The 13,070-nt window shown below is 45.0% G+C and overlaps 1 protein-coding gene across 3 annotated transcripts in view; it reads left to right on the forward strand.

The window, feature by feature from the left end:
* Positions 1–12,118, forward strand: part of arhgap46a (Rho GTPase activating protein 46a) — a 37,615-nt gene extending 25,497 nt beyond the window's left edge. For 2 of the 3 annotated variants that reach the window (XM_084348143.1, XM_084348145.1), the window contains exons 3-10: positions 1–1,459; positions 3,859–4,525; positions 4,799–4,891; positions 7,718–7,791; positions 8,461–8,660; positions 9,340–9,431; positions 9,533–9,702; positions 10,508–12,118. In XM_084348143.1, coding sequence (XP_084204269.1) covers positions 1–1,459; positions 3,859–4,525; positions 4,799–4,891; positions 7,718–7,791; positions 8,461–8,660; positions 9,340–9,431; positions 9,533–9,702; positions 10,508–10,702 — 2,950 coding nt within the window. In that variant the 3' untranslated portion in view covers positions 10,703–12,118. The remainder of the gene's footprint in view (positions 1,460–3,858; positions 4,526–4,798; positions 4,892–7,717; positions 7,792–8,460; positions 8,661–9,339; positions 9,432–9,532; positions 9,703–10,507) is intronic. The other variant, XM_084348144.1, reaches the window with a different exon arrangement.
* Positions 12,119–13,070: the final 952 nt, after the last annotated feature.

Raw genomic sequence — 13,070 nt, forward strand, 5'->3', positions numbered from 1 at the left:
GGATGCTTCTCAAAGATGGCAGCCTGCCCCTGGTTCTAAGGCAGCCATGTTGGTGAAGGTGAACAGCATGAGTCGTAACCAGCCCAGCCCAGCCTCGCAGCAGCACCACCAGCACAGCGCAAACGGCAAAGCCAACACATTCACCCTGCACCCCACTAGCAACAAGGCACAAGGAGGACACTCGAGCTCTCCCCAGGGGTATAAAACTGCCCCTTCTGGCAAAATGGCAGCCGACACACGTCATGCCCATCACCTGAGAAAAGCCAGCAATGGCAGCTTCTGTTTGGTGACATCAGATGGGAGCCATCCCAGTCCACTTCTCCACAGGTCGCAGACCAGCACACCACGCCCCGTCTCTCCCCAGTATGGTTGTACTGCCCCAATCTATGATGAGCCAGTTTCAGAATGTCCCATATATGATGAACCCCCAACAGACATGGAGGTAGAGGGAGCGCACCTGTACAACGGACAACCTCTGTCGCGCCTGACACCTACCCATAGCCTCCAAAAGCCCAGACACCTCCAGCACCCCACCCCAGGGTCCAGACACAGGAGGAATCCTTCTGCCTCTGACTACAGCCCAGCTGGTCTGGAGTGCATCAGGCACATGGTCAATGTGGACCCCAAACAGGGGCTCACACCCGGCTCTCCTTTACCCACACGAACCCCTTCCCCTACCTCCAGACAGGATCCTGTCTTGACACAACCTCAGCAACATCTGCAGCCCCAGGCCCACTCTTTGCCCCAAGCCCACTCTTTGCCCCAGGCCCACTCTTTGCCCCAGCCTCGTGGCCAGTTGAGAGACAGAGAGCCAGGGACACCAGGCCCAAGTACACTGGACAAGAAGCAAAGCTGGCGAGTCCTCGAGGCCACAGTCCAGCGCGCCATGGAGGCTCGACACAGCAGGCAGAGCAGCCAGGCCTCGCAGGACTTCCCCTCCTCAACCCCTCAGGCCACAGCAAACTATCAAGACTCTGGTTACTCCACCGGCCCCTCGCCAAGCCTGAGAAGAAAGAGCAGGAGAAGGGTTGGAGCAGGTGGCTGTGCAGGAGGCAGGCCGGGGTCAGTAGGCAGCAGCGGGGAGCTGTGCGCCCTCAACGAGAGGCTGATGGCCGAGATGAGGGAGGTGGTGAGTCGTTCGAACACCATGAGGGAGGTGAGAGCGGGGCTGGACCCAGAGATGGGGGAGAGGGTAGTCGTACCTCGGACACGCTCCCCTGCGGACTCACTCAGGTGGTATGGCGGAGGGGGTGGTGGGTCAGCAGGCAGGTGCGCATCACGAGAGGACCTGACCCCCAGGTCACTGAGTAGAGCAGGTAACCATGGCAACCCTATATTGGCTCCTCTGGAGATACCAGGGAGGCAGAAAAGGACCTACGAAAAAGTGGACACCTTGGAGATGAGTGTGAACAGCCAGGCCAGCCTGTCCTCACCAGAGACCCCAGGACCGCCCTCACAGGTAACCCCACAACTACTGTGTGTGTGTGCACGCCCCCCTGTGTGTGTGTGTGTGTGTGTGTGTGTGTGTGTGTGTGTGTGTGTGTGTGTGTGTGTGTGTGTGTGTGTGTGTGTGTGTGTGTGTGTTTGCAGCAAATGGCAATTGTTGTTAATGACAAAATAGAGTCTGTAAGTGAATACAGCTTAGCTAATCCAATATTATGCTACTTTCCTGTCTGATTAAGAGCTCAACTGTGTCTGTGTTATTGTGTGGTCTGTTTACCTCAGCAGGTTTGCTAGGATTCAGCTTTGTTTGGTCTGGAAATGCTCTAATTACTGATGTCTCTCTAGATTCACTATCAGATTAGAGAAGAATTCAGTCTAACTGTGTCAAATGAGGCCGAGTCGTATCTGAATAAAGCATCTGCGTATTATGGGAATTTTTCTCTGCTGCTTTTGTGTTGTTTAGTGTGTCTGGTCCTCAGAGAGCTGTAAGTGGAAGAAAGGACAGATTGTTAGACTGAGCAGAAATATTCCTCTTGACTATTAGGGCAGATCAGATTTTTCAAACAGATCTGCTTCTCTTTTGACTTTGCAGAGCTCAAAAATACAAAGAGACATATGTTGGAGGAAAAAACGGTAATGGCTTATCTTGACGTCAAGAAAGTTGCACATGATCGAAGATGAAAGAATGATTTGACTCTCATTTTCTCATATCACTTATATAAGTTGGAGCATGTGTAGCCATTTCTAATCTCCAAATCCCCTCTTGCAACAGAATCACAACCCATACCTCCATACATTATAGAGTTGTTTTCAGATGATGTCCCACAGCACCTCTGCAACTAATAATAAATGTTAGGTTCAACAGGGAGCTCTGGGATGAAAACAGTGAGACTAATCTGTCTCTTTGAAAAGAACACAGAGCATTTTGTGAGTAATGCCTCTTGCATTCCAATCTTTAGTGCTGAAATGTCCCCAGGACATTAAGCAGTGGGCAGACTGGGCACCGTCGACGGTAATGGCCACAGTCCCAGCATTACCTGTCATCATCTTACCACCGTCCATCTGCCCTGCACTGCAGGTATCGTATAGTCATATGCCAGCTCTGTGCTTGGGCATCTGGGCCCATGCCAGACCAGAGAGATTCAGGACATGGCTTCCCTTGGTCAGGAAGGAGAGCCGCTGCGGCCCATATGGTCATGGCTTGGAAGGGAGATGAGGAGGAGGAAGGGGAGGCAGGCTGGTACCAAGGCTTATTGGTACCACTGTAGCTTTAGCATGTTAGACAACAGCCAAGGAGCACTGAGCGGGCCCCCTAAGTCTGTGCTGGAATGTTCTTCAGACCTGCTGTTATATCACTCACACACACTCCCAGATTATGGCTCACTATGTGTGAGAAGTTTGCATTTTCCATATTTGAACATTTTGTTCTTGAACTAAATTGTTTGATGACCATTTCCACAAAGACCGTGAATAATTAATGTTTTTACAAGTTGAGAGCATTTTCCACTCTCTCACTGTTCTGTCTCAATCCATAGCATGACTAAATGCTCCTGTGTGTGTGCATCTGTGATCTATCTGTAGAACAGTGTAATTTACTGAAAGTAGTTTTACAGCAAATGTCCCAGTCCCTGGTTAAACACATGCTTTGTTGCATTTGATCTTCTGGAGTTGACCTCTGTCACACACATTTTAAACTTTTAAACTCTGTAAGATCGTTTAGACTCCCTGCCAAAGCTGAACCTCAGTTCTGCTCCATTTGATTGAAAAACCAAAATCTAAAGTCCAGCCTGTCTGGCACTCGTCAACTCCATATTACATCAGGGTCTCATTGAAAAAACATGTCAATGCTTTTTATGTTCCATTAGTAAATTTGAGCTTTGATTCTGGCTCAAGTTTCGTGTTTTTGCTGCCTTTTCATAGAGGGGTTACTGGCTGTCTCTGTTAAGGGAGGTGAGGTTGCCCCTTATAGTCATAAACTGCACCGCAGGGATCACATGGAGGGCTTGTGTAGTGCATAGCTTTGGTTTTGCAGGGTAGGTGAGCCTGGTGCTGGAAGGGGCAAGGGGAAAGATTGTTATGCCACTGTCTGATCACCTGCTCCTGAGGCCAGGGTTCATGAGGATTTGTTGAGATTTCTTTCCTGGTACAATTCTTTTGTGGCATTAGGAAATGAATGTCCTGATTCTGCAACAGTCGTCCCCCCCAAGCCCCAGCACTGCAGAGCAGAGCCCAGTAGGCGTAAGGCAGCCCAGCTGCTAGTGTGACCCAGTGAAGACTCTGCAGCTGCACACACACAGTTTGTACCTCTGCTGCACTCTTGCCTCACCCCTCTGCTGCTTCTTCTTCTACCCTCCTTCCTCCTCGTCTGTGTAACTCCTCTTCTCTATCTCATGTCTACCTCTTGTTCCCCTGCAGGTGGGCACTCTAGAGCTGCAGGCTCAGTTGGAGAGCAGGAAGAAAGGCATGGTGGATGGGCGAACAGCTTCCCTGGGCCCCCACCGCTCTGCCAACCATGACAACAGAGAGGGAGGTGATGGGGCAGGAGATAGAGCACGTGGATCATCATACCAGCTCTCCTATGCCACCCTGCGGCAGCCCCCACCTCCTGCCATGGGCATGGAGGACTGGGCCAGCAAGCACCTCAACATGCACACGCAAGGCCTGTTCCGTCGCCGTGTCTCCATCGCCAACATGCTGTCATGGAACCGCGGATCCATCAAAAAGCCCATGCTGGTCACCAGCAACCGCGCGGTCAGGAAGGAGGCCTGTGAGATGTTCAAGCTGGTGCAGGCCTACATGGGGGACAGGCCTTCGCGTCTGGACCGCCGTCACAGTGCCTTGCTCATCGTCACCAAGTGCTGGGACATGCCAGGGCTGCGGGACGAGCTGTATGTGCAGCTGGTGAGGCAGACCACAGGCAACTCCACCCCCAGAAGCTTGGCGGCAGGCTGGGAGCTGATGGCTGTCAGTTTGGCGTTCTTCGCCCCCTCGCCTAAGTTCCGCTGCTACCTGGAGGGCTATATCCAGAGACACACGGAGCCCACCAGCGACAAGAAATGTGAGTCTCAGACTGAGCAACAGGGTGGGTCACCTTTCTTTCTTTTTGTACCTCCCTGTGTTGTCTGATCGTCAGCATTGTTTATGTAGACCAAAGAGCTTTCTAACTCTTTTTTAAACTAAATGTGCCTTTTCTTCTTTGGCTCTCTATTTTCCTGTGGAATTTTGATTTTAGTCCGTATGATGAAGTCATGATAGAAAGCACAGTATTTTTATGAGCCCAATAATCTGATTGTCTGCCTTGTGTTTATTTAACTGAGCATCAGAAATGTAACCTGTGCTATCTTGTGTTTCATAGTGACTCAGTTCATATTGGAACAGCAGGAGCTGAAGCTGAAGAAGAATTCAAAGTCCAGAAAGAAGCGGAAACAGAATTCAGACGAGGAAGAAGGTAAATCCTTTGTACATCCCTAACCCTCAGTTATCCCCATTTGTACAAGCGTATCTGTTTAGCAGAGTACACATTACAGTAGGTAGGGGAGGGAGTCCTAAAGATGTTTTTCTACTTTCTCCAAAAGCTCCCTGTAGAGTGACCTCTCTGACTGGGATGGAAAATTCAGTGTTGTTTGTCAGTGGAGTACATGCTGATGTACTTTGAGACACAATGAATGGGTTTCACAGAAAAGTTGAGCTGGAAAAAATATGTAGGATGAGAATTTCAGAAAGTTGTGTACGAGCACAATGGACCACACTGTGATTCATATTAGTGGTCTCTCTGGCACTTGCATGTCAGACGGCCATTTAAGGGGATACCTACTCATCGGCACGTGCCCTCATTAGAGTAACCCACTGATGATGATGTCACCAGAGAGGAACCTAATCAACCCACTGCAGACACCACAGTAGTGGCCTCACACATTGTGCTTCAGTGACTCACACTTGGTGCTTTATGCTGGAAAAGATTCAAGTGACTAAGAGGTCAAAGAGAAAGCCTACTGACTTACCACTACATTGTGACTAACTGTAAAGATCTATAACAGAGCACAAAACACATGTACAAAACAGCATAATGAGAGCTGCTGTTTGCTTGATGGATGGAGGAGCTGGAACATGTACACTGTGTCTGACCAGAGCACTGAGCAGCTGTGAGCAGCAGGAGTAGGAGTCCGTGTGGGAACTGGAGGCCTGTTGTCAGGCCAGACCTGGCCCAGGCTGGGCTTGGAAACAACTTCTCTGGGCTCGGGGCCCGAGGTTGTGTTGTTTTAAGCCAGCACTTGAATGAGCATAGATTTGTCTCATAAACAACAATAACCAAGAAGAGACTGAATTTGTCTTCTCAACATTCTTTAAAGGTGTAATGTTTAATATTTAATTTGAAAGAATTCCCATCACGTCAAATAATGCTTTGAGATTGTAGGTCAGGTCGGCCTCCATTCCAGAGAGTCAGTATTTGACGAGTTGGGAATGAAAATCAACTTCATCAACAAATGGGAGCTTAAAATTAAAAGCCTATCCTCTCTTGTAATACCCGTTTGTACCTCAAGAGGTGATAGCCCAATAGTATAGCCCCCCATAGTATCGGCTGGGAGATGTGTGCATGCAGTGAGTTAACCACGTTTCACGAGCTCTCTAAGCTTTTTAGCCTAATAGGTAAACATAATAGGTAGCCCTACATGCTGCTTTCCCACACTGGTGATGACCAGCCTCCATCTTCATATTTGTCGTCGCTGGAGTCAGAGTCCTGCTCAGAGCTGCTGTAAATCGCCTCTGTACTGTTTTTCCTGTTGTCAAACTGGCCTCTGTCGGAGTTGGAGGCTGTTTTTAGTCGTAGTTGACCAAAGCTGCTGATTCCACCATGATCTGAGGTCACAGTCCAGGCAAACTTAATTCAGCTAATAGGTCCACTAGCTGCACAGATAACTGAGCTAACTAGCTAACTAGCTATTAGTGACAGCCATAGATAGCAAAGAGTATAATGGGCAGCAGTTAGCAAATTTGCTGCCTCCTATATTCCTGGAGCTACCTTTGACACGTGGCCATATCTTACACATTACACCTTTAACGACTCTGTGTTTTTGTTGTCAAGTTTAGCTTCAACCTATGTGTTGACAAGTGTCATGCCGTTCTCAGCCTGGAACAGTACACTCAAGCTCCTAATGAGCTCAAATTTCCCCCAGGCTTTGGTTGCCTGGATGATGTTGTTGTTTTCCTGCCATCAAACCCAATGTAAATATAGACCACCAGTTATGTTTCTCACTGCAGCACAGAGGCTCTGCACTTTTGCTTTTCTCAAAGTATGTATACAGCCGCTGTGCTGAGAGCCTCGGGAAAAGTAGCCCTTCTTTGCCAAGATCAAGGGCAAATTATTGGTATGATCTCTCTAATTAGACGTAATTATAGTTGAACTCGGTCAGATTAGCAGAAGTGGTGAGCGTGCATGGGAGTCACCTGTTTGCCATAAATCTGGGGGCTTCGACTGTAGGGAACATGTTGGAAAGTGTTTGTTACTTTTTAAAATCCCATCGGTGGGTTTGTCCATCTGGCTTCTGGTTCTAGTAGCTGATATAGTGGAGATTCTGGGAACGGGAATAGACCCCATGAGAGCTCAGTGTTTGCTGTAAACTCGAGTTACCACAGCAATGACAGAGCAGGATGATTTATTTTCATGAATGCACATGATGACTGTACAATCAAGGTTTCCTTTTGGCTTTTTGTTTGAGAAGTCTACAGAATCTCTTTTTCGGCACAGATGGCGTTCTTCTGTGGCTTGTGTCTCAGTACAAGATCGTTGCTCTAATGCAGTTCACTTCTTAAATAGATCTGGGCCCTACAGTAGCTACTTCGGGCAGGTAGCAGACAGGGAGCCTCTGTGTTTCTCATTTTCTTCGGGGCCCTTTATGTCTGTGTACACTGATGAATCACCTCAAAGTTGGATGTGTAGGCCGGATCCTGTCTCTAAGCTTTTGTTCGACGGTAGTAAATCTTCCCTCAGCCTGACAGTTTAGCCGGGCCTGCTCTAATCCCCATATGCCAGAATCACACCGTCAACATGTCTCTCCAATTACCACTGCCTGCCTCTCATGCACTATTTGACAACTGTGGGAAAAAAATAGTCTTGTTTGTGGGAAAGAATTTGAATTATTTATAATTTTGTGTGTTTGGTAATGGCTGGTGTTTAAGGGTTTTAGGGTCTTTGAGGTTATAACAAGGGTGTGCCTTGTGGGGTTTGGTTTCATTGTGTCTCAGTCCTGAATTGGCCTCTTCTGTCAACCCACAGGTCTGCCTATTAGCACGTATGCCAAGTTCTGCCATCGGAAACTGCAGAAGGTGGCGATCACTGGAGGCAAAAAGGTATGCTAGAAGAATTAAAAGTTAAAGATCCCTTCTATACATATATTAAATAGTAAGTCCACCCAAAAATGAAAATGCAGTCATTATCTACTGACAGCAAAACAAAAGCAAAACAGTGTAAAAGCATTCTCCTGAACAGCTGAAGTAGATGGGGACTTGCTTTAAACCATGAAAAAAAAACACAAAAAAACAAAACAAAACGATAACGAACATAAAATTGTTCTGTCATGCTTGTAGGCTCACATCTTAAATTCAGGTTTACAGCGAGAAATGAATGTAAAAGCAAACTTGTCAAACTCTCTCTCTTGGCACATACATCATTCAACACAGCAAAGCTCAAACATTCAGCTGTAGGAACAAGAAGAAAAACACATTTTTGACTGGAGGGGACTTCGAGCTTTCAATGTTGCATTAACATGTTATCAAAAATACGTCACTTTCACATGATAAAAATAGGACAGTTCAGTTCCAAGGTTGTGATTTGGATATGAGTCATCTTAGACAGAGTCACAGCGCGAGACATAATTACAGGTGCACTGACACAGTCACAGGTAGAGACATAAACACAGCCTCAGTCATAGCAGTGCAGCTGCAGACACAGCAGTGATTAGCATCACAGTCCCTGACATTCCCAGGTAGTAAATCTGTCCTCACCTCTCACCCCTCTAGGGTCTACGTAAGCCCACCTTGGAGGAGATCGACCACAGTAGGCGGGCCATCGTCACTCCCTCCCTGTTTGGCAGTTCTCTGGAGGAGGTGATGGAGCGGCAGAGCGAGCTCTTCCCAGACAGGAAACTGCCCTGGGTACAAGTTCAGCTTTCCCAGTATGTTCTGGCTCTGGGCGGGGCTCAGACAGAGGGCATCTTCAGGTAAGATACACCTAACTGAGCCAATTACATGTCTGCACTTGAGCACTGTGGGAGAGGTCTTGGAAATTAGAAAGGGATCTTATGTACTGTATGTGATTGTGTGTGTTTTTATTGCATGTACAGTGTGTATAAACAAATGTGTGTGGTCTCCTGTATCCCTGTATTTCAAGTAGGCTCTCGCTGTGTACAGTACACACAACAGGCAGCAGAACAAACACTGCCCTTCTTAGCTCCCGAGGACAGCACTGTTTGATTTGATACTTCATAATATGCGTTTCCATTACTGCTTAAGCTTACAAGCACGTGGGAGATTCACAACTGCGTGTTTATGTAGGGTTCACTCCAGCAAATTTAATTCTGTAACATCTTGACTTGTTTAGAGTGTTCCCTTTCGTCAAACGTACTATATACAGATCTCCCTGTGAAACTCCGCTCCTACGTGGGGACTTTCCTCCACAGTTTGGTTATATTATGTTTCTTCTGTTTTTGTTTGGTTCCAAACAAAGTACTGCAAACAAAGAACGCAGTACTTTCAGCCACCAGGCCACATTTGAAGCCAATTGGGTGTGCAGGAGTAACTGTTTTGCCACAGGGCAAAGTGGAGAGTCTACAATGATGGAGGTAGAGCTCCCTCATGTGGCCACCGAGTGTAACTAACATGTTATGTTTTATTTTTCAGAGTGCCTGGAGATATTGACGAAGTGAACGCGTTGAAGCTCCAAGTGGACCAGTGGAGGATCCCAGAGAATCTCTCCGACCCCAATGTTCCAGGTAAGAAGGATGTATATTGTGCTCAAAGCTTTTAGTCTGTTTTTGTGTTTGTGTATGTTGGGTGTGAATATGAACACTAAGAGTATGTTTGTCTCTTACAGCCTCTCTGATGAAGCTGTGGTATCGGGAGCTGGAGGAACCTCTCATCCCAATGAACTTCTACAAGCAGTGTGTCAGTAACTGTGACGACCCTGTGGCGGCCATCGCTGTGGTTCAGTCTCTGCCCGAGCTCAACAGGCTGGTGCTCTGCTACTTCATCCACTTCCTGCAGGTAACATGTTGACAAGGATTTATAATCCCCTCAAACACATCACTTACCATACTTGATCCCAACTAGGATCCCTAATCCACTTACAACATTATGAAAATATCTGTACAAGATTACGTCCCTGTTCTTTTTGAATGTGAACGTAGAAGCACTGTTACTATGTGCTATGTTGTAGACACACATAGCTATTTGTAATATTCAGCTAAAGAACTACAATAACAAAAACTGATGTATTAACTTAAACTCATTTTTTTTTTAAATGTATGTAACACCTGTAGAAAAGTTATGTTTTGTATCTCATGTTTGTGTGGTGTTTTGAAATTAGTACAGGATTTGTCTTGAAAGTTTGGGAAAATGCTCAGTTTGAACTATTATGTTTTTAAGGGTAGGAATATACTTGGATTTGAGTATAATCCTTGATAAATGCTTGAATTTCAACATAGTCTGATGTTTCATTGACACAATCTCTCGTGTAAACGACAAATCTTTTAATATTTGAAAGGAAACAATCCTTTCATTGTATTTTTCTTGTCTTCTGGCATCAGAATTAGCAAGCACTAAATAATCCCGATCAAAACATACACAATATGAACAGTTGGTGAAATAAACAAATTGATGATAGACATTGTAGAGCCTGACGGATATACTCTACACTGGAGACAAACTTCAACTTGTACTACTGAACATAATATTTAAACTAAGCCATGGGATAACTGTGTGTGACTCATGCATGACTCACTGCAGGTCAGAGGTCTGTACACTCAGCCTTGCTCACTGCACTCTCTCCTCACATCCTGACTCTCTCTAGGTATTCGCTCAGCCATCCAACGTGGCTATAACCAAGATGGATGTGAACAACCTGGCCATGGTGATGGCCCCCAACTGCCTTCGATGCCAATCCGACGATCCGCGGATCATCTTTGAGAACACCCGCAAGGAGATGTCCTTCCTGAGGATGCTCATCGTCCACCTGGACACCAGTTTCATCGAAGGGGTTGTGTAGACACTGTAAACCACTGAGCCCACCTCGGGTGCTGAGTCGACTCTCCAGCATCTCCAGTTACACATTTACAATCATGCATTAACACTGTTTCTGTTCAGACCACACTGGAAACTCCTGGGGTGAGATATTAACACCTCTTACAACACAAGGAGTGTGAAAACAGCTGGGACTTTGGACCCTCGCTCTCACTTCTTTCTTGCTGAGAGACAGTACACATCACCTTAGGTTTCACTGTGTTTTTTGATACTAAAATCAACAGTGACGGCTTCAAAGTGTCTCACTTTAAGGACTGTATTTTCTAACCGCTGCATGTGAAAACAGATTTACTCTTTCATTTCTTACTGAATGGGTAGTGCTACAGTTTCTAACTGAGCTGTGTAAAGTGAGAGTCTTACAGTATTTACTTCAGAAGTATTCACCTGCACAACAAACGTAAAGACGGCAGTGTTGACGCTCTGCTTTTATTTTTCTCTCTGGTTTCATTCAAGTGTGTTTGTGTGTGCGTGATTGTCAAGTGTGAACGAAAGACACAGCCTTCTTTTATCATGTACAGAAAAAATGACAATATGAAAATTAAAAGAACTTGTAATGGTGTCTTATTAATAAGCTTGCCTGTGCTGTTTTGAGTAATTGTACTGATAGCTGGTCTCCTCGTATTTCATTTTACGAGACACAAGAAGCCACCACAGCTATTTTGACAGAGTCAGAGCCATCATTTCAAAGCCCATACTGGAAGGATGTGCGTAAAAGCTCTTTTGAACAGATGGTGGTGATTTTCTAAGAAAATAAACTTGGAAGTGCTTTGATTTTACAACTCTAAACACTCGAGTGAAGACAGAAAAGAGTGTTGTAGATGCAGTTTATGTCCTTGTGATGTGGGAGTTTGGTTATTCAACTGTTAATACTCTTTCTCTATATTATCTGTAAGTCTTTCCATTGGAATTGTGTTCTCTTTTGTTTGTGGTCTGTATGTTTTTTGGCTCAGGTCTTATGATAAAACGGGTGTTGGATGTGATGACTGTACATGGCCTCGCTAACAGACTGAGAATTTGATGAATCCACCACAGTCAACCCTGTACTGAGAGTATCGGTAAACTATCAAGCACTATGAGAATGTAGATGAAGCTTTTTGTGTCCCCTCTCAGGCTCTGCCCATGTAAATAAATTCAGCGTGTAAATAGTATTAACTCTCCCTAAGTGTATTCTAATGATCCAGGTTAAGGGTGAAGTTAAATGTTGCTGTAAAGAGCAATAAAAAAGTGTTTTTGTAATTAACTGTTAATTCTCTGCTGTAACCGCCTGCCTTTTGAACATAGGACTGATTCAAACCACTTTCCATGTGTGTATATGTGTGTGTGCATACCCTCTTGTGATAATATGGAATGGCTGTCCATAAATAAACGGTTTGTTCAGTTGTAGATTGGATGACTCCTGTTTATTTTCGCAGCATGTTCGCCTTTATTTTGACAGTGGATTGCAGAGAGGAGACAGGAAATAAGGCGGTAGTGGGAGAGTGACGGGGGGTGGACGACATGCAACAAAGACCCCCGGCAGGAAGCTGCGACCACATCATCAACTGACAAACATTTAACTTGCCTCTCTAAATCCAGAGTAACAGTATTCTTGAAGTAGTTGGTATGACAAAATAATAAGTCAAACTTGTAAAAAGGCACTTCATGCATAGGCTGAATAATAAAATGTTGATTAAGGTAAAAAAGAGCTCAACAACACATAGTGTGGGGCAAAGAGGAATTCCTAGGATTTACTACTGTTCACTAAGGTCAGTGAAAGCATCTGGATTTTGTCTAAAATGCTTTCAGGTCCCCAAGTGACTTATTTTACCTCTGACCATTTTTTTGGTTTATGTGATTGGAATCATTAGGATTTTGTGCTTATGTGTTATAAAATGAAATGTAATGATATTTAAATAACGTTTTTGTATTTTCTCTTCAAATTTGGGTTGAATCTATGGCTAAATGTATGGATTATTATATATTAAAGTTGTTCAATGGATTATATATACAGTTTATGGGGTCTATGAGAGGTTAAAGCCCTTAAAATTCACAAAATAACATTTCTCCTTCATTTGAATCTTAAAAGGAACTTTTAATTAAGGGTTCACCCCAAACATCGATAAATAATGGATAAATTAGTAGACTTTAACATATTAATTTTAATGAATTTTAATGGTTTATATGCATGGTTTTTCGGGGTTAAATGCACATAAAATGGACCAAAGACATAAAAAACCATCCCTGAACTTTCAACTTAGATAAAAAATAGATAAAAGTCCTTTTAAGATAGAAAGGGTGGCTTTCAAGGTTTCTTGTCAATTTTAAAGGGCTTTACTCTCTGAATATAATCCAAT

This window comes from Pagrus pagrus, assembly GCF_965226575.1.
Source record: "Pagrus pagrus genome assembly, chromosome: 3".
Taxonomy (NCBI): domain Eukaryota; kingdom Metazoa; phylum Chordata; class Actinopteri; order Spariformes; family Sparidae; genus Pagrus; species Pagrus pagrus.